This window comes from Salvelinus sp. IW2-2015, linkage group LG17 (genome assembly GCF_002910315.2).
Source record: "Salvelinus sp. IW2-2015 linkage group LG17, ASM291031v2, whole genome shotgun sequence".
Taxonomy (NCBI): domain Eukaryota; kingdom Metazoa; phylum Chordata; class Actinopteri; order Salmoniformes; family Salmonidae; genus Salvelinus; species Salvelinus sp. IW2-2015.
The window spans coordinates 19,542,151-19,564,258 of NC_036857.1; the positions used below are offsets into that span (position 1 = coordinate 19,542,151).

Sequence of the window (22,108 nt, forward strand, 5' to 3'; positions counted from 1 at the left end):
CAACATCTAGTGGAAAGCCTTCCCAGAAGAGTGGAGGCTGTTAGAGCAGCAAAGGGGGACCAACTCCATATTAATGCCCATGATTTTGGAATGAGATGTTTGATGAACAGGTAGGTGTCCACATACTTTTAGTCATGTAGTGGATATTAGAATAGGCTTACTTGAAAATCCAGTTTCCAATAACAGAGCAGGGAATTTAAGTATGGATGTTCTTAAATAAAAGTGACAGGGGAAATTTTACCTGTACCATCTTCACTAAGTGGAATAAGTGGATGAATTGCATATGCTATTATAATATCTTTAGTCACGTAAAATGCTTAGGTTGAGGGACTCATCTTACCTGGGGTAGAGTACTGCTGGTCTCTAGAGAAATCAATGCCTGCTCCAATCAACGTCATGATCTTCTCAATCTGAGGAGGGGAACAGAGTAGTGTCAGAGGAAAAGACAAGATGGCTGCCACACCTCTCACCACCAAGGGGACAAGAGTTACCCCCATGCACTGAACCTCAACACCGCAGTACAGTAGCCCACAATGAACCCTTATCAAAGCAGAACTTGGCTTTCATGACTTCACATAAACACTGAACACTTAATTTAATGGTAGACAAATAATGTACAATCTTGCTGGCCAGACTGAGGCCTGGGGGCTGTGTGAAGAGAATTGGCTAACCAAAATATAGACCTGTTAGTAAGAATTGATACAAAATGACTATGTGAGTATCATGTTACAACTGTATTTTTAGAGGGACTACTGTGTAGCCTGGTTAACTTCATTTCAAGTCTTTGCAGCCTGCAGTCAAAACAATGTAACAATGTAGCTAGGCTTAATATTACAGCATTCTAGTAATTAATGGCAAACTGAATCAGATGGGAACTGGGGTTGCATCTTAAAGTTGATGGTTTTATTTCCCTACGTCTGGGACCTTTGGGTTTTCTGCTGTCTGCTTTGTAAATTTACAATAGACCACAATATGACCACCACCAGGCGATACATGCAAACCCAAGAGAGACTTGTTACTGAATATACCACAACTGAGCATGCCTCTGACACACACAGTACACACCTTCCCCATCTCATGCATCATCCCCCTATACTACAGAGATGATACACGGGTACACAGATAATTCACCCATGCACATGAAAGCAAACCCACACACCCCCACGCAGACACCCCCAGAGCCATCTCTTGACACCCATTCAGCAGCACAGCGAAGAAACAGCAGCAGTGGACCGTACAGCAGGGAGATTACACCTGTCACACACACCACAGACCACTGTCACAGCCCGCCCTCCTCCAGGCCCGGCCCTGGGATGGGGACAGAGGAGGGCCAACAAAGACTGCTGTCAGAGCTGTCAGCCAAACACTTTCATCTCCACCATACAGGATATATGTGCTCTGTCATGAGAGACAGACTCTTTTCCTACATGAGGCCCCTTTTTCATAGTTTGGAACGGATGGTTATTTCACGACTGACACTTCATTTTATCAGTGATCTGTGATCACTTTCAATGAGAGAAGTCATTTCACACAGGACTCATTTTATGGTTTTGATGTGAAAATCCTTGTGTTTGATGATGCGGTCAAATATCAACAGTTCTTTTGCACAGTAGTAAAGAAAAAGGCAAAAAATTTAAAAGCAATGGAATTTAGTTGCCTAAAGCACTTTATGGAAGAGCCCTCTCTATTCTTTTAGACTGCATCCATGTGAGAGGTCAGATGCCGGTTCTGATCCCTCCTCTCTCAGAGATCACTTCAGCATATTGTCTGATCCCCCCTCTCTCAGAGATCACTTCAGCATATTGTCTGATCCCCCCCCTCTCAGATCACTTCAGCATATTGTCTGATCCCCCCCTCTCTCAGAGATACACTTCAGCATATTGTCTGATCTTCCCCTCTCTCAGAGATCACTTCAGCATATTGTCTGATCCCCCCTCTCAGATCATTCAGCATATTGTCTGATCCCCCCTCAGAGATCACGTCAGCATATTGTCTGATCCCCCCCTCTCTCAGAGATCACTTCAGCATATTGTCTGATCCCCCCCCCCTCTCTCAGATCACTTCAGCATATTGTCTGATCCCCCCCTCTCAGATCACTTCAGCATATTGTCTGATCCCCTCTCTCAGAGATCACGTCAGCATATTGTCTGACCCCCCTCTCTCAGAGATCACATCAACAATACTGTCTGATCCCCCTCTCTCAGAGATCACTCAACATAATGTCTGATCCCCCTCTCTCAGAGATCACGTCAACATACTGTCTGATCCCCCCCTCTCTCTGAGATCACGTCAACATATTGTCTGATTTCACCTCTGGTTGAGACTTCATGCTGCCTCGAGGTACAAAACGACCATCTACTGCTCTCTACCACTACAGTAGACTAATTGAAATAAGAGGGGGGAGTTATCCCAAATTATACACATTAGACCAGAATAATGGACGTTGATTATATGTGCTTTTTCCGAGTTTGTACAAAGGTGATTGTCAGTTTCTTAGGTCAAAGCACAAAGAACCCGGCCTGGCCTCTTATGTAACCTTACAGTGGAAGACGAGAGTGATGCATTAGCCCCACAGGAGAAGACTACCTTGGAAATCATTTTAATTGGATACCGTGGCCAGTTTGACACTTGAGGCCATTCATTATTCCCAGCAAAAAGATAAGAGTGGAAATTAGTGTTGAGAGTGACAACTGTTCAATCATCATGGGAAGATGTAGCTAACAGCGATGGGCGCAATAAAACAAGGTGAATACGAAATGTCTAGCAATTGAGCACAGGTATACTTTGAGGAATCCCACTCACTAGGTTGCTTGCCTTGCATACAAAGCAGTGAACAACAGACTACAGGTTAGACTGATGAGTTACAAGAGTATCCCCAAAAAGGTTCTTCCCAAAAAGAAGTCCTATTCACCTCCATCAAAAAGAAGAAGAGGACGGCCCCACCACAGAAAGAGAAGAGGACCAGAAGATGTATGAAGGACGTGCACTCTTACACTTTCAAGGGACTGAGATCTCAGAAGAGGTAGTGTGGGAGGCATCTGCTGAGAGTGTCAGGTTGTTTTAATTTTCACATATTCATTTCTATCCACAAATCATTTTGGGCCCAGCAGTGCAAAATGTGTGAAACCAGACCAGTCTCCCGACATGAACAACCCTAAAAATGGAAAACATAAAACAAAAATCCCTTATGGCCTTAGCAAAGGTCCTCATTGAAAAGAACATCCTGCAGGGCCTCCCGGGTGGTGCAGTGGTCTAGGGCCCTGCAGGGCCTCCCGGGTGGTGCAGTGGTCTAGGGCACTGCGCGATGCAGTGCTAGCTGTGCCACCAGAGACTCTGGGTTCGAGCCCAGAGTCGCAGCCGGCCGCGACCGGGAGGTCCATGGGGCGACGCACAATTGGCCTAGCGTCGTCCGGGTTAGGGAGGGTTTGGCCGGTAGGGATATCCTTGTCTCATCGCGCACTAGCGACTCCTGTGGCGGGTCTGGCGCAGTGCACGCTAACCAGGTCGCCAGGTGCATGGTGTTTCCTCCGACTCATTGGTGTGGCTGGCTTCTGGGTTGGATGCGCGCTGTGTTAAGAAGCAGTGCGGCTTGGTTGGGTTGTGTTTCGGAGGACGCATGGCTTTCGACCTTCGTCTCTCCCGAGCCCGTACGGGAGTTATAGCGATGAGACAAGATAGTAACTACTAACAATTGGATACTACGAAATTGGGGAGAAAACGGGGTAAAATTTAAATAAAGAAAGAAAGAAAAAWAAGAAAAAAAGAAAAAAAAGATAAGAACATCCTGCATCAAAAACTGAACTGCAATTGTGAGAGTACTTTGTTGACGAGCGATGCCCGGCTGTTTAAGGTCTTAATGCATATTAGGTCATTACAGCATCAAAACCATTTTGTAAACTATGAACCGGCATCATACAGCCATCCTGCTGATCATTTAAAGAGCTGTAGCATGTGGGCGGTATTACTCTTCTGAACTTATCTTTTCCATTATTCATTTTCAAAGTTAATCCTGATTACCTGCATGGAAGACACTGCATTTTCACTTCAATGCAGTGTGAAAGATAGAAGTGACTTTGATCCKTTTCTCTCTCATCTCTATCTCCCAATTCTAACACCCTACACTGAGGAGCAACACAGTCCATACAGAACAATAATCAGCCTCACCGTCACCCTAGACAGATCATAAACAGCTTTAACACACTCACAAACCATCCGAGATGGCTCTCTTTTTACACTCCAGGTGTCAGAAAAACAACAATACTGCAGCTAAAGGCTCTGCTGACAAATAAACATGTGAAGAGCATAACAATCATGAACAGAAACACAAGCGACAGCTTGGGACTTTTTATGACAGCTAGCGACACGCTGGCTGACTCAGTCAGGTGATTTGAAAGAGCGGGGACTAAACTTCCCATCATCATCTGCTGCGTCTCCATAGCTGGCAACCTCCATACTGGCACTCCTCTCTGTGTGCTCACTAAGGATGAGGCAGATGCATGCTCAAAAGAAGGGGGACAAGAGGGGTTAGCCTGTGGAATAGGGGGGGAAAGAGGGGTTCACTGAGCTTTTTTGATCCCCCTCTGTTCTCTCTGCCCCTCCCTCCTCATGAAGTCGTCCGCTCCGTGGCGCCGGCATTGATATCTTCACAATGTACACAGCACGGAACGACAGGACCCTCCTCCCATTGTATATCGCCATGCTGATGGGAAACCAATCTCTGCAGATAGATCGGCTATGTATGTGTTCATGAATGTGAATCCAATGAACCATCTTGACACTCATGGACGGTGATATTTATTTTCAAACGGGACAGGGTTATTATATAGAACTTACTCGGGATAGAGGAGTGCTGGTAATGAGAAATAACCATTATTCATGCTGGATAAAAGACAGGAAAGGGTAATAAGGAKATTAACATTGTTGTAGGCTATTATTCAAAAGGACACACTGCATTTTCCAAATATCTATTTATAGTTAGCGCAAAATGTATTTTCTCACTCGTGTTTATAACAAACGTTGTCCATGGTATCATTGGCTTCACTGTAAAATGTCTTCCCTTCCAGCCCTTATGTTGTAATTAACAGGAGAGGTTATTAAAATCACCCTGTGGAGGAATGCTGTAAAGTGGATACACAAAGCTCTAACTGTAGCCTGCCCAGATAAAGATGAGAGGACTGTGGCGTCATTAAGGGCTCCAGGCTCTGTGTTTCCCTGAGAATAAAACCTTGGGAGTGTCATCAGTTCCTAGTAATGAGCAGTGTTGGACAATAGACCCCGGCAGCCTCTGTCTCTGTCTGAGTGGCTGTACTGTACACTGGTAATCTGTCTAGGAGCTGTGGCTCTCAGGGGAAAGTGCTGGACTAATGTCATGCTACACCCTTGGCTCTTACGAAGGAATCTGCAATCTATCTCCTCCCTTCAGCCGCAGGACATCACCCTGACACCCCCCTCCAGCATGAGGCCCCCAAGGTGCAAATAGCAGTGATTGGTGATATCACACAGATGTAGACACACCAAGCTGAGCTCCTAAACACACACACACACAAATAAGTGTGTGCAGTCTGTGCTAGCACCACTCCAGTCACCCAAGTCATAGACTGTTTTCTCTGCTACCGCACGGCACGCGGTATCGGAGCTCCAAGTCTAGGACCAAAAGGCTCCTCAACAGCTTCTACCCCCAAGKCATAAGACTAATGAACAATTAATACAAATCACAACCAGACAATTTACATTGACACCTCCCCACCCCCTCTTGTACACTGCTGCTACTCGCTGTTTGTTTGTTACCTATGCATAGTCACTTCTCTCCCACCTACATGTACAGATTACCTCAACTAGCCTGTACCCCCGCACACTGACTCGGTACCCCATGTATATAGCCTCGTTATTGTGTTACTTATATTATTACTTTTTATTTCAGTCTACTTGGTAAATATTTTCTTCTTGAACTGCACTGTTGGTTAAGGGAGCATGTGGCAAATAAAGTTTGATTTGATTCAACCTGGGGATTTCGATTCCCTCAATCCAAAATAGAAATTGTATATGGTAAAGAGGGGAATAACTGGTCCAATCCACTTTAGAGGCTGCAGGCCTTGACAGGCAGGTCTAATATACTGTGAAAGGTTGAGTAAATAAATCCTGATCTGAGCTGTGGATATAACAGCCTTCTGGTTCCTCAAGGTAGAGCTTATAGACCAACACACGACCAAGATGGCTTCTCACTGGGACAGATACTCATGGCGAAACACAGCACAGACTAGAGAGAGTTAATATCAGAGAAGAAGAACGAGAGCTGCAGAGCAGTGTGGGGTTTTACAGATTGAATCCATACATAGACCTAGAGAGTCTCCCATTGTGATGGGCTCTAGTCTCTATGAGCAGCATCTGCCTGATAGAATGACCATGGGTCAGAGGTCAGCACAGTGTTAAAGGTCAACAGCTAAGGAGGAAGGGGGTTTGCTACCAGGTGGGAAGGGGGTTGGTCAGAGTGATGCAAATAAAAAAAATGGAGAAAGAGAGAAGAGGGAGAGAGAGCAGAGAGGAGAGACCAATCAGAGAGCCTGAACACAAAGACAACCCCCTCTAGACTACATTGATGCATGCGCACAGCAGCTATCAGCAGTCCCCAGAGCACTTGATATATCACGGTAGAACAGTTCATTCCAATGTCAAATCAAAATCAAATTCAAGTTTATTGGTCGCGTTCACAGATTTGCAGATGCAGCGAAATGTTTGTGTTTCTGGCGCCAACAGTGCAGTAATATCAAACTTACCTATCCACCTGTACCCGAACACCCGAGAACCGATCCGGGACCCGAGTAGGTCCGGTCCCTTGTTCTAAATAATGTCACGGGTCTGGGTCAGATCTGTTTTGATTGTCATTAGTCTCGGGTATGTGTAATTTTAACTTACTTGTCTGGAAGGACCCATATAGATCCGAACGTGACTGCTGCAGTAAAGAGAGAAATTGTATCATGTATGCTGCTGATTTTTGCTTTTGTTGGCCAATCATAAGTCAAAGCAGCAATAGGCTACAGTCATAGAGCCTCCGTGTGGGGCAAAAGTTGGGAGATATCTAAATCAATGGAAGATGGAATTAAAAGTTAAAAGGGAAGGATAGACTACAACAACCCAGAGCCAACAGATAGGCTGCTACATTATATTCTGAATGGAGTTGATGTTTCTAACCAGGAGAAGCTTAACTAGCTTCTCCTGGTTTGATGCAGTCAAGACAGGTACCACATAATCATAGCTAGGTTATTTATCATCCACTATGGCAGCTATTAGTCTACTATGGCGCAAGTCGGCTTGGTTGGTTGCTGTCTCTCACCTCCCTCCTGTTCTCCGTGTCACTTGCTCACACTCCCGGTAGCCTACACAAACAGCARGGCTCCTGCTAGAGCGTCACCCCTCTCTATCTCCTTTCCCTGGCGCTTTATCAGCTCCGGTTAATAAAGTAGCTTAAAACATGTTATTTTCTGCTGCTTCCGGATCGGAGAGGACCAGGTCTGGATCCGACCAGGTCTCAATGTTCTTGGATCCGGATGGGAAAGCATATTGGGTCCGGATGGGAAAGCCCCATGTCCATTTCAGAACGGATCCAACTTTTTGGCCCCGTGATGGCCTCTACTCTGAAGCTCAAATCTGCACAACAGAATGGAATCKAACTACAGAGGACAACTCCCAAACATGGTCCAAACTAAAAAAAGAGAAAGAGGAGAACGGAGGCCTCTCTATCCTCCAGCAAAGAGGTGAAGTCCGTTCAATATCTTCAGAGGATTGTCTGTTCTATAGCCTACATCTATAGTAGTGATGGGGGAAAGAAAACCGATAGTTACATATCGGGATATTATTTTTGACGATATATCGTATCATCTCGACAATATTGCAATATTATTTTCCATGAGATGTACCCGCAACAAAACTCTAGTACTTCTGTTTATTTTTAAATAGGGAGCCAATTTGTTTTCAGCATTTTTATTTCCATGATGATCTAAACTTTCCTCATCACTCTCTCTTGTCCATTCCAGCAAACATATGGTGAGCAATATGTTAGTGTACAGTGTCCCCCGCTGGCCACCCCCAGTGATGACACACCATATAGAGTTGGGTTTGATCTGAGCAGCATGTCCCACACAGCATGAGGGATTCAACGCTCTTATCATCCAGGGTCTCCAACGCTCTCATCTCAGGCACACAGAGAGTCTGTGAAAAGAGCTTAACCATCACTAAACAACCAGAGTTTACATTCAACATGCCAACAGATGCAGAACAATATCATAGCAACATGGATATAATCCCAAAACACAGCCTGTGGAGTTTAAAATGCCACAGAAAATAAACCTTTAAAGTTCTCGTTTGCTTTTCCCATTTTATACTCKAATTTCAAGTAAATGAAATGCAAAAGCAAATATTTATCTGGAAACTAGGCCTATCCTTAAGGGGGCAATCAGCATTTGCTACATCCATTTTTAGACTTATAAATGAATTATATATACTCATTGATTCTTGAAGAATATAACTTATAAATGCCTCATGAGGCATTAGTTCAACTATCATACTCCATGAGAACCCAAAATATAAGCCTGTTTTACTCCAATGTTTGTAAACAAACACCAATCTTTTTGATATTATGGATGGTCAATCCTTGCATCCATGAATTTCTATGAATTTGAGAGTGATCACATTTCTCCAGCCCCATCACTCAGCTTTTTACTGAAACAGTGGTGGGGAGACTTTGTTTTTGTTATAACTGCTGATTGGCCCTTTAAAGAAAGATCTACACAACACAATTTATCAACCCCATTAATGGCAGGTAAATGAAAAGACTTATGAGCTGCGCTGTGTAAATCAGATAATTGATACTCACAAAGGCTGGCTTCATAGTGGTTATTGGATCCGTGGGGAGCGGGACAGAAAACGAAGCAAAAGTGAAGTGGGCTGTTAGATGACTGCCCTCTCTTCTCTAGTGTGTCAATACGTCTCTCTCTCTTTCTCTCTCCCCTCCCATCTGTGGGTCTACTCTAACTGGCCCACACAATGTGCCCCCTGGATTGTCATGTTCAATCTGATCCCAAGACCGAGACAAACCTGCATTAGCATGCGCCTTAAACACAAGCACACACACCCACCCACCCTGACACACACACACCCACCCTGACACCCACCCTGACACACACCCTGACACACACAGCATAACAGACACACGCACCCTTAAATGCAGGCACGTAGGCCAAGACCTCATGCAAGTCAAATCTCCTTGTCTCCTCGCAAGTAGAGGCAGGCTATAGTTGTGTGTGTGTGTGCGTATGTGAGTGTGAGTGTGAGAAAGAGAAGAGGGTGTAACAAAAGGAAGAGTTAGCAGACCCAGACACACAAAGAAATAGCTTTTTTGGTGTCCTGGGACCCCTCGCCCACACGCTGTCACACAGCTCAGTAGAGTGTTCCAGAGCAGCCAGCCGTGACCAGCAAGATGGCCGCCTGCACCCGTTAGCCGGGCTGCTTCTCTCATTCGCACAGCAACAGAGAGAGACGGAAGGAAACAGCAATAGAGAAAAGGGGAAGAAAAAGTGCCCTACTTTCAGAGGATAGGCTATTCACAAACTTGTAAAAATACTAAACAAAAGGGCAAGGAAGCTTCTAAAACAACCAACCTTTGTTAGATTGCCTGCCTGCTGCTTTCATTTGCAATGCATTTTCCATGAACGGTGTGGTGCAATGTACTTTCCTGACTGATGTTTTCTTGAAAGGAGAAACATATGAGAGGCACAGTCTGTGTGCTTCAGTTCTCCAGAGCAATGATCTCTGAGATTCAGAGCTCATTAATATTAACCCAGCTCCTCTGGGACTACAATAGGTTGAAGAGTACTGCAGGATTTTTAATATTCTTCTCTTTCAAAAAAAAATGTCTCACTTTTTCATCTAGGCACACTTTCAAAGAAAACTGTAGAATAGGTAATGTGTCAGGTGTACTGAAACCCAGGGCAACCCTTCCTGGGTGACAGAGAACCGCAGCCCTAGTAATAGTCCACCCACTCCTAGTGAAAGAAAAATTGATTAACTATTCAATAGACTTAAAAAGTAAATGAATAATCATGAAGACGAGGACATCAAAAATGCAAAAAAAATGAATTATTTCTTGCCACATAAAATAACTTGCATAGGCTACATGCTAATCCGTGTGATGCGTTGAAAAGCAGCACTGAGCTGTTATCTTGAACACTGCAGCTCAGAGCTTCTGCATTATGTGGTTGAGCAAACTGTCAACAGTGTGGCAAACTGTCAACAGCTCTTCGGGCTGCCACACCACAAAGAGAGATCCTATCTGACCAGCTGACAGACTGCAGGKTGAGGGGTTGACAGAGAGAGTGACAGGGAGCCTGTGCATACACAAGCAAGAAGGCAARGATGGGTGTTGCCTGCCTGGGACACGTCAGGTTCTGTAGGAACTAAGATCTTTGGTAACCTTGACATGAAAAGTGTCAAAGACAGATATCCAAAGACGCCACTACTTAAAAGGTGGTACAATAACTCAAAACAGATCAGGGCATTCAATAGGACAGAGAACCTAAACGAGGCGTCCTCCTATCACCACCTAGCAGTGGTGGAAAAAGTACCCAATTGTCGTATTTGAGTAAAAGTAAATATACGTAAGTATCAAAAGTAAAAGTACAAATCATTGCAAACCAAACGGCACCTTTCTCTTTTTACAGATAGCCAGGGGCACACTCCAACACTCAGACATCATTTACAGATAGCCAGGGGCACACTCCAACACTCAGACATCATTTACAAACTAAGCATGCGTTTAGTGAGTCCACAAGATCAGAGGCAGTAGGGATGACCAGGGATGTTCTCTTGATAAGTGTGTGAATTAGACCATTTTCATGTAATGCTAAGCATTCAAAATGTAATGAGTACTTTTGGGTGCCATGGAAAATATATGGAGTAAAAAGTACATTTTTCTTTCGGAATGTAGTGAAGTAAAAGTTGTAAAAAATATACATAGTAAAGTACAGATACCCCAAAAACCTCCTTAAGTAGTACTTTAAAGTATTTATACTTAAGTACATTACATCACTGCCACCCAGGTTTAATATGACTTAATTCACAGCCTGCCTCTTGGAAAGACCACATGATATCTCCCAGCTCCACACCTATGAGGTGAGGTGTTAATCAAACGGTGGGTAATTACAGCGTAGTGTCTGATCCGACTCRTGTCTCACTCATAATGTAGGCTAGCCACAGCAGCTACAGTATTATCAGGAGGCTATACAGTAGTCTCATATTGCTGAAGGTTTCAGCTGGGGAACTAAAGATTCAAGCAGCAAGCTGTTTCAGTCTGGTGACCATTACCCACTTGGGCCTGACTGCTCTACACTACAGGAAGAAGAACCTTAGTGATAATCGTAATACAGCCTGCTGGAGGTGACTGGAATGACAGAACACTTTGAGCTAATGGGACAAAGTTCATTCCACGCATCTTCTAATGGACTGTTAACTTTGAGAGAGCATACAAGGCTTGTTAGTCAACTGAAGTAACTCGATATTGGAAAACGCCGCATCTACTAGGTGACKTCTGAATGACCTTGACGACGCTTTTTTGTGCATATGGAARATTTCCGGGATTTTTTAATTCAGCTCATGAAAGATGGGACCAACACATTACATGTTGTGTTTATATTTTTGTTCATTATAAAAGTCTACTGCTGTGCAGGACACTCAAGGTCGGGCACACAGGCAGGCTCTGCACCGGCCACCTGCATACTAACCACAGAAAAGATGAGCCGAGATATCGACCCCACCTCTAGAGTTGTGTAAAGGAACACCAACTGACCGCAGAGCAACGTGATCTGGTCACTGTGTAGAGGCTGCTACTTGAGCCCCTGGCTTACTCTCTCTGCCTGGCATCACAGATGCATCATGGCATAATTCTGCCACAGACAAAATAGGGGAATAGAGTCATTTGGAGCCGTTACATTGACAGTTTGCAATGAATTTAAATACTGAATCACTAAATAGAGGGAAGTGTAAGGTGGATTCAACGATCCATGCAGATTGCATCTCTAAATGCCATAATGGTGCAGTTACATGCATTTACAATTTGTTGTAAATAATAACAATAACAATTATTGTAAATGGCTCTATTTTAGAATACTGAATGGAAAGAGTGTGTGTATTCCAGGCAGCTCAATAAACAGTGTGTCCATCTCCAGGGGAACTCAGGTTAGGTTGGAGTGTAACGCCATGGCAACCCGAGGAGCCGGGGTCAGTCCTGAATGGAGGATAGAGCTGCAGCTCAATGGCCCTGCCCTCTCCTCCTCTCACTTTCCGACCTTTTGTCTAGGCCTATCCTGTTACTTTTTCCGCTCTTCCTCAGTTTTTATCCGCATCTTTTCGTCACTTCTAATCTCTCTCTTTCTCTCCCCGGCTCTTTATTCTTCGTTATCTGCCCCTCTGACAGGCTATTTCAGTTCTGAATGGCTGGATATATAAAATCAAGAAAATGATCTTCTCACCGACAGGATGACTTACTGCAGTGATAGACCGGGCTGGGTTCCTATTCCAGCAGGGTTATTATGCAGTTTTCAGGCAGGAAATGGCAGATATGAATGATTTCATGAAGGAGAGCTAACTTGGCTAAAGAGAGGGATTTGTGTGGATATCACTCATGCATGCCTAATGTTCCTGACGGTAGCTAAATACAGCAGCTAAATACAGCTTAACCCCTTCAACTCTATCTGGAAACTCCATGATGAGGTCTAGAGTCACTTCAGACACTATGGTATAGAATTCCCCCTTGATTCCTGGCCTATAGTGCTGGTGGGCTTGAGTTCTTTCTATGGTAGAGGGCATGTAACTGTATCAACAGCAACAGCCATATAATAACATCTAACAAACTAACAGTGAGGCTGCGCTCTTACCTCGTCCCATTCAGAGGCGAACGAGGGCGACTTCTCCAGCCTCTTTTTGGCTGCGTTGCAGTTCGAGACGGACTCACTGCGGCTGCCCAGCCCTCCCTCCTCCTCGCTAGGCGGCGACACCAGCAGGTCTGAGTCCGACTTGGAAAAGCTGCGAGCCAGCTTCAAATCCCCAGGGGGGCGCATCCTGCCAGCAGGCACAGCCCCAGACCCAATGTCCCTGTCTCTGTCCCTGGGCTCCCCCTTGGACACGGTGGCATAGATAGCTTTGGGGTCACAGTCTGTCAGGACGGCAGACATGTTGATTGGATTGTTTGGAGGAGGCAGAGCTTCTGTTGCTTTGGTGGGTGCTGTTGGAGCTGGCGCCGGCTGTTGSCCTTGGCTGGACTGTGTCAGTACTCCACCTGGCAGGCTGCTGATGGACTCCTCCCGACAGTCAAAGACGGGCGAGGATCCGTGCAGGAGGCCTGTGAACACTTCAGGTACTGCGACCAGGTCCTGGCCGAGCAAGGAGTTATCTGGAGAGTAGAGAGGAGAGAAAGAGTTAGGTGGAGAGACTAAAGAAGAGGAAGCAGGGAGTAAGGAGTGGTGCACCCGAGCAGGCAGGAGGCCGGACTGAGACTGAGGGGAGATATCTAGCAGGGCTAATAGGAACAACGCCCACACAGCCCCAGAAACAGATCGGTGATTGTTTTCAAACGGGCATGAGAGAGAGGGAAAGAGGGAGAGGCGGATCTAGAGAATGCTGTCCGAAGCACTTGGAGAGTTACAGAATTCCAATCCCAGCTTTCAGCCATCTGACATCTCTCTGGGTGCTTGGAAGATTTTTACATTACTCAATGCTCGGCAGTTCATTCACTCTTTTCATCCCTGTCTCTCTCCGTCTCTCAATCCCTATGAGCTAACCAGCAGCAGCCCCTGTATGAGGTCAGGTTCCACAGAAATGATACAGCACTGAGGAATCCCATAAGAAAATCAGCAGAGGAAGAAACAGGATATGAGCAAGACAACAAGCATACTGCATATACTGTGCGTGCGAGCACACACACACACACACACACTAAAACACACACTAAAACACAGACAAACATGAGAACAAACAGAACGTACTTCCTCCGCCTTGAGCTATAGTATGAAAACAATCCCTGCTTACATATTCTGTACAGCTGATTCAGTTGAAAACAATTAACTTTTTACCTTACAAAAACAGGTTCTCTCTCTCACTCTCTCTCCAAGGAGCTACTGCCACCCAAGCCTGTTTTTCCGCCATCAAATCACAGGATGAGAGTTGAGCCAGGTTGTGCCTCTGTTCCCCTTCTGCCTGTCAAGCTCCCCCCTCTGTACCTCCCTGCTAGCTAGTACTTCATGAGCCGGAGCTATGTTGAGACAAAGCTGTAGCTGTATGACTGACTAGCCCCACACTAGACTGACTAGCCCCACACTGGACTGACTAGCCCCACACTGGACTGACTAGCCCCACACTGGACTGACTAGCCCATTCCACTAGAATGGAAACTCTGGGATCACTCGATCCACTCGAAAGTCTGACTCTTTGTACCAAATTCTGATTAGGCTTCGGAGTCTGATACATGGTAAGTGTTTGTGTGTTGGAGTAGGGTGGGGGGCTGCTCTGTGCCGTACTGCCCTGGGTGTATGTGTGTGTGTTCTCACTGCCACTCTGACATTCAGGGTGAGAGGGTCGTGGTGTTTGGTGACAGGGAAACTGGGACAGTGTCAGTGACGTAACAGCGGGGCAGTGATCCAGTCGCTCTGTTTTAGTTTTTCCGTCAGAACAGAGGACAGATAGATCGGGACTGCAGTTACACCAAGCATTCTCTCTCAACAGGACATAGGGTTGCCAATACCATTGTCATTCAAACACCTATCAAAGGGATTTATTAAACTGTATAAAGAGCTGTTGCGTTAGAGATTAATATCTGTCCAGGGGAAACAGTAACAGTTACTCCCCCCTGTAAGTCAGCTGGGTGTTGATGAATACAGTTCAACTAGGAGCTGGTACACTATGATCTATATGCACTGTTTAGCTTACAGGCCGATTGCAGTGAGGCAGAGTACCAACGCCCTGTGCCCATCTACGCTCAGCTGCCTACTACTCAATTAGGAAAGATATGTGTGGCAGTGTGGGTGTATAAACATATGGAGAGACCACAGCCAAACACCCACCCTGTCCTTGGAAGCTGGAGAGAGTGAACGCCCAATGAGCGAATCGCTATGGCTCCCTTCAACAATACTCCACTGTGCTGAGCTGGGCGATATGGCCAAAACTCCTTATAAATTGTGATAAAATGCCTGAATTGATGCAGTATCGATAAATAGAATGATACGTTTGTAAAATGAATGTGCACCACAGTTTATTTTATTATCCTTTAACCTACTACTACTAGTTTGATGGTTGTAGCCATCAATTGTACCAGATAAACAAATCACCCATATTAGAGAACTTATTACATTTCAAACTTCACATTTTTCTAGTACAGGCTACTTATCGTCATGAACAATATCAGCAAAATGCCTGCGATAAGTGATCGGTACGGTCGGTGTCGATCATTTTTCGGTTTATTGTCCCAGCTCTAGGAAGCCTTTCCTTAAACCCCCAGGACCCAGACTACTATCCTACCCAAGATTCAACGGTCTGACGGGGGCTGGAAACAATGAGCCAGTCACAGTAACCCCTAATGAAAGACAAACGGATATTTAGACTGCTTTTATGGAGGGATGAGGTCACTGGTTACAGAACATGTGTGTGTGTGTGTTTAATTTGGCCTTGTGAGCTGAGAGTTTTAAAAGTGATGTCATGCTAAGTCTACAGTTACTGCTATGTTTGATGTCGCAGGCCCAAAGTCCATTTATTTCCAGGCCCTGGGGAAATTGCTTTTCGTTACTCAGATTGGAGAGCATACTTAGCTCTGTATGTCATATGTTATAATTCAATTTAGAACTAGAGGCAAAACTATTGATATTCTAACTTCAATCCTAATGGAAGAAAACAAATGATTCCATTGGGGTTATTGGTTAAGGGGCAACTTTTATGTATGRATGTGTATAATTATGTGACAGAGACCGAGAAGGTGAATACCTTATAAATGGYCATTGTTGATGTAAACTATCCATTGTGTGACATATGACAGATAAATTCACTAGTCTGTGTGTTCTGGAGAACACCCGAATTCCAGTCATTCACAATTGGCCAAGTGCAAGGCCAGAGAGGCTACTCTCCACAGGTCCCCACAGCAGGTAGAAATCGATAAACAGATACAGTGCATTCAGAAAGTATTCAGACCCCTTGACTTTTTCCATATTTTGTTACGTTACAGCCTTATTGTAAAATTGATTAAATTACTATTTTTCCCTCAATCGTCTTCAAGAGAGCGAGAGTTGCACCCCTTCTGAAAAAACCTACACTCGATCCCTCCGATGTCAACAACTACAGACCAGTATCCCTTCTTTCTTTTCTCTCCAAAACTCTTGAACGTGCCGTCCTTGGCCAGCTCTCCTGCTATCTCTCTCAGAATGACCTTCTTGACCAAATCATCAGGTTTCAAGACTAGTCATTCAACTGAGACTGCTCTTCTCTGTGTCACGGAGGCGCTCCGCACTGCTAAAGCTAACTCTCTCTCCTCTGCTCTCATCCTTCTAGACCTATCGGCTGCCTTTGATACTGTGAACCATCAGATCTCCTCTCCACCCTCTCCGAGTTGGGCATCTCCGGCGCGGCCCACGCTTGGATTGCGTCCTACCTGACAGGTCGCTCCTACCAGGTGGCGTGGCGAGAATCTGTCTCCGCACCACGTGCTCTCACCACTGGTGTCCCCCAGGGCTCTGTCCTAGGCCCTCTCCTATTCTCGCTATACACCAAGTCACTTGGCTCTGTCATAACCTCACATGGTCCTCCTATCATTGCTATGCAGACGACACACAATTAATCTTCTCCTTTCCCCCTTCTGATAACCAGGTGGCGAATCGCACTCTGCATGTCTGGCAGACATATCAGTGTGGATGACGGATCACCACCTCAAGCTGAACCTCGGCAAGACAGAGCTGCTCTCCTCCCGGGAAGGACTGCCCGTTCCATGATCTCGCCATCACGGTTGACAACTCCATGTGTCCTCCTCCCAGAGTGCTAACCTTGGCGTGATCCTGGCAACACCCTGTCGTTCTCAACTAACATCAAGGCGGTGACCCGTTCCTGTAGGTTCATGCTCTACACTTCGCAGAGTACGACCCTGCCTCACACAGGAAGCGGCGCAGGTCCTAATTTACATTTGACATTTTAGTCATTTAGCAGACGCTCTTATCCAGAGCGACTTACAGTAGAGTGCATACAATTTATTACATTTTACATACTGAGACAAGGATATCCCTACCGGCCAACCCTCCCTAACACCGGACGACGCTATGCCAATTGTGCGTCGCCCCACGGACCTCCCGGTTGCGGCCGGCTGCGACAGAGCCTGGGCGTAACCAGAGACTCTGGTGGCGCAGCTAGCACTGCGATGCAGTGCCCTAGACCACTGCGCCACCCGGGAGACCTAATCCAGGCACTTGTCATCTCCCGTCTGGATTACTGCAACTCGCTGTTGGCTGGGCTCCCTGCCTGTGCCATTAAACCCTACAACTCATCCAGAACGCCGCAGCCCGTCTGGTGTCAACCTTCCCAAGTTCTCTCACTCACCCCGCCTCCTCCGCCTCTCTCCACTGGCTTCCAGTTGAAGCTCGCATCCGCTACAAGACCATGGTGCTTGCCTACGGAGCTGTGAGGGGAACGGCACCTCCGTACCTTCAGGCTCTGATCAGGCCTACACCCAAACAAGGCACTGCGTTCATCCACCTCTGGCCTGCTCGCTCCCTACCTCTAGGAAGTACAGTTCCGCGCAGCCAGTCAAAACTGTTCGCTGCTCTGCACCCCAATGGTGGAACAAACTCCCTCACGACACCAGGTCAGCGGAGTCAATCACCACCTTCCGGAACACCTGAAACCCCACCTCTTTAAGGAATACCTAGGATAGGATAAAGTAATCCTCTAACCCCCCCTTAAAAGAGTTAGATGCACTATTGTAAAGTGGTTGTCCACTGGATATCATAAGGTGAATGCACCAATTTGTAAGTCGCTCTGGATAAGAGCGTCTGCTAAATGACTAAAGTAAATGTACACACAATACCCCATAATGACAAACCGAAAACAGGTTTTAGAAATGTTTGCTAATAAAGAAAAAAGAAATAAAACAGAAATAAATACCTTATTTACATAATACAAGACCCTTTGCTATGAGACTTGAAATGAGCTCAGGGCATCCTGTTTCCATTGATCATCATTGAGCTGTTTCTACATTGATTGGAGTCCACTTTGTGAATTCAATTGACTGGATAGACTCGGAAAAGCACACACCTGTGCTATTTAAGGATTATCCGTAGAGCTCCGAGACAGGATTGTGTCAGGGCATAGATCTGGAGGGTACCAAAAAATTCTGCAGCATTGAAAGGTCCCCAAGAACACAGTGGCATCAATCATTGTTAAATGAAGAAGTTGGACGCACCCTTCTTAGAGCTGGCTGCCGGCCAAACGGAGCAATCAAGGGAGAAGGGCCTTGGTCAGGGAGGTGACCAAGAACCCGATGGTCACTCCGACAGAGCTCCAGAGTTCCTCTGTGGAGATGGGAGAACCTTCCAGAAGGACAACCATCTCTTCAGCACTCCACCAATCAGGCCTTTATGGTAGAGTGGCCAGACTTAAGCCACTCCTCAGTAAAAGGCACATGACAGCCCGCTTGGAGTTAGCCAAAAGGCACCTCATTTTATTTATTGAAAAAAWMTATATTTCACCTTTATTTAACCAGGTAGCCCAGTTGAGAACAAGTTCTCATTTACAACTGCGACCCGGCCAAGATAAAGCAAAGCAATGCGACAAAAACAACACAGAGTTACACATGGGATAAACAAACATACAGCCAATAATAACAATTGAAAAATCTGTACACAGTGTCTGCAAAGGAAGTAAGGAGGTAAGGCAATAAATAGGCCAATAGTGACGAAGTAATTACAATTTAGCAATTTACACTGGAGTGATATATGTGCAGATGAGGATGTGCAAGTAGAAATAATCATATGCAAATGAGCAGAAACACAAAAACAAAAATGGGAATGAGGTAGGTAGTTGGATGGATGGGCTATTTACAGATGTGCTGTGTACAGCTGCAGCGATCGGTAAGCTGCTCTGACAGCTGACGCTTAAAGTTAGTGATGGAGGAGTGTCTCCAACTTCAGTGATTTTTGCAATTCGTACCAATCATTGGCAGCAGAGAACTGGAAGGAAAGGTGGCCAAAGGAAGTGTTGGCTTTGGGGATGACCAGTGAAATATACCTGCTGGAGCACGTGCTACGGGTGGGTGTTGCTATGRTGACCAGTGAGCTGAGATAAGGCAGGGCTTTACCTAGCAAAGACTTATAGATGACCTGGAGCCAGTGGGTTTGGCGACGAATATGTAGCGAGGACCAGCCAACGAGAGCATACAGGTCACAGAGGTGGGTAGTATATGGGGCTTGGTGACGAAACGGATGGCACTGTGATAGACWGCATCCAGTTTGCTGAGTAGTGTTGGAGTCTATTTTGTAAATGACATCGCCGAAGTCAAGGATCGGCAGGATAGTCAGTTTTACGAGGGTATGTTTGGCAGCATGAGTGAATGAGGCTTTATTGCAAAATAGGAAGCCGATTCTAGATTTATTTTTGGATTGAAGATGCTTAATGTGAGTCTGGAAGGATCTAGCCAGACACCTAGGTATTTATGGTTGTCCACATATTCTAAGTCAGAACCGTCCAGAGTAGTGATGCTAGGCGGGCGGGTGCCTGCAGTTGAAGGGCACGCATTTCATTTTACTAGCATTTAAGAGCAGTTGGAGGCCACGGAAGGAGTGTTGCATGGCGTTGAAGCTCATTTGGAGGTTTGTTAACACAGTGTCCAAAGAAGGGCCAGATGTATACAGAATGGTGTCGTCTGAGTAGAGGTAAATCAAAAGAAATCACACGCAGCAAGAGCAACAATGGGGGCGGATAGTTTTAGGAAGAGAGGGTCCAGATTGTCTAGCCCAGCTGATTTGTAAGGATCCAGATTTTGCAGCTCTTTTAGAACTCACGCTGTCTAGATTGGTGAGGAGAGAGGGGGGGGGGGGGGGCTTGGGCCAGTTTGCTGCGGGGGGTGTAAGAGTTGGTTGCGCAGGGTTGGGGTAGGCCACGGTTGGTAAGCATGGCCAGACGATAGAAAATGCTTATTTGAAATTCTGCGACTTAGTCGTGAGATTTCCATGGGATCAGTGATTCTTCCGTCAGCTGCAATGGTGGGGCAGCCTGGGAGGAGCTGTACTCTTATTCTCGCATGGACTTGGAATTAGTGCTGCCAGGATGCAAATTTCTTGTTTGAAAAAGCTTTGCCTTTTGCTTTCCTAACTGACTGTGTGTTCTGGTTCCTGACTTCCCTGAAAAGTTGAATATCGCGGGGACTATTCAAAGCTAGTGCAGTACACCACAGGGTGTTTTTGTGCTGGTCAAGGGCAGTCTAATCTGGAGTGAACCAAGGGCTATATCTGTTCTTAGTTCTACATTTTTTGAAAGGGGCATGCTTATTTAAGATGCTAAGGAAAGCATTTTTAAAGAACAACCAGGCATCCTCTACTGACGGAATGAGGTCAATATTCTTCCAGGATACCCGGGCCAGGTCGATTAGAAAGGCCTGCTCGCTGAAGTGTTTTAGGGAGCGTTTGACAGTGATGAGCGGTGGTCGTTTGACCGCGGACCCATAACGGACGCAGGCAATCAGGCAGTGATCGCTGAGATCCTGGTTGAAAACAGCAGAGGTGTATTTAGAGGGCAAGTTGGTCAAGATGAGATCTATGAGGGTGCCCATGTTTATGGATTTTGGGTTGTACCTGGTAGGTTCCTTGATAATTTGTGTGAGATTGAGGGCATCTAGCTTAGATTGTAGGACAGCAGGGGTGTTAAGCATATCCCAATTTAGGTCACCTAGCAGTACGAACTGACGATAGATGGGGGGCAATCAATTCACATATGGTGTCCAAGGCACAGCTGGGAGCTGAGGGCGGTCTATAACAACCTGCAACAGTGAGGGACGTAATTCTGGAGAGATGGATCTTTAAAAGTAGAAGCTTGAACTGTTTGGGCTTAGACCTGGATAGTATGACAGAACTCTGCAAGCTGTCTCTACAGTAGATTGCAATTCTGCCCCCTTTAGCAGTTCTGTCTTGACGGAAAATGTTGTAATTGGGGATGGAAATTTCAGAATTTTTGGTGGCCTTCCTAAGCCAGGATTCAGACACMGCTAGGACATTAGGGTTGGCGGAGTGTGCTAAAGCAGTGAATAAGGCAAACTTAGGGAGGAGGCTTCTGATGCTAACATACATGAACCCAAGGCTTTTACGGTTGCAGAAGTCAACAAATGAGAGCGCATGAGAGCGCCTGGGGACACACAGGGCCTGGGTTAACCTCTACATCACCAGAGGAACAGAGGAGGGGTAGGATGAGGGTACAGCTAAAGGCTATAAGAACTGGTCGTCTAGTTCTTTGTGAACAGAGAATAAAAGGAGCAGATTTCTGGGCGTGGTAGGATAGAGTCAGGGCATATTGTACAGACAAGGGTATGGTAGTTTGTAGCGTCATACCCAAGAAGACTCAATGCTGTAATCGCTTCAACAAAGTACTGAGTAAAGGGTCTGAATACTAATGTAAATGTGATATTTCAGTTTTATTTTTAAAAACCTGTTTTTGCTTTGTCATTATGGGGTATTGTGTGTATATTGAGGGGGGAAAACTATTTAATCCATTTTAGAATAAGTCTAACAATAAAATGTGGAAAAAGTAAAGTGGTCTGAATACCTTCCTAATGCACTGTATGTGGTTTTCACTAGCAACATAGATATGCCCTAAGAACATAGCATATCTATCTAGTGATGCTAGCCTCTCATGTATGGGTTGATAGTCATAGGATATTGTTATGACTATGGCAGATAACTTTATCACTATGGGGTATGTGAAATCTTACCAAGCATAATGCACTATGCATGCTAAGATGCCTGTGAAACAGGAAGCATGTGGAATCTATTGGACATCTTCTGAGATTCCTTCCTGCTGAGGAAGGCAAAGTGTGRGACAGGTGCTC

The 22,108-nt window shown here is 45.6% G+C and overlaps 1 protein-coding gene across 10 annotated transcripts in view; it reads right to left on the reverse strand.

The window, feature by feature from the left end:
- LOC111977077 (ankyrin repeat and SAM domain-containing protein 1A) overlaps positions 1–22,108 on the reverse strand; it is a 103,787-nt gene that overhangs the window by 30,108 nt on the left and 51,571 nt on the right. For 9 of the 10 annotated variants that reach the window (XM_070447938.1, XM_070447936.1, XM_070447941.1 and 6 more), the window contains 3 exons: positions 12,924–13,438; positions 2,994–3,038; positions 341–410 (listed from right to left, as the gene is read on the reverse strand). In XM_070447938.1, the coding sequence (XP_070304039.1) occupies positions 341–410; positions 2,994–3,038; positions 12,924–13,438 (630 nt within the window). The remainder of the gene's footprint in view (positions 1–340; positions 411–2,993; positions 3,039–12,923; positions 13,439–22,108) is intronic. The other variant, XM_024006374.2, reaches the window with a different exon arrangement.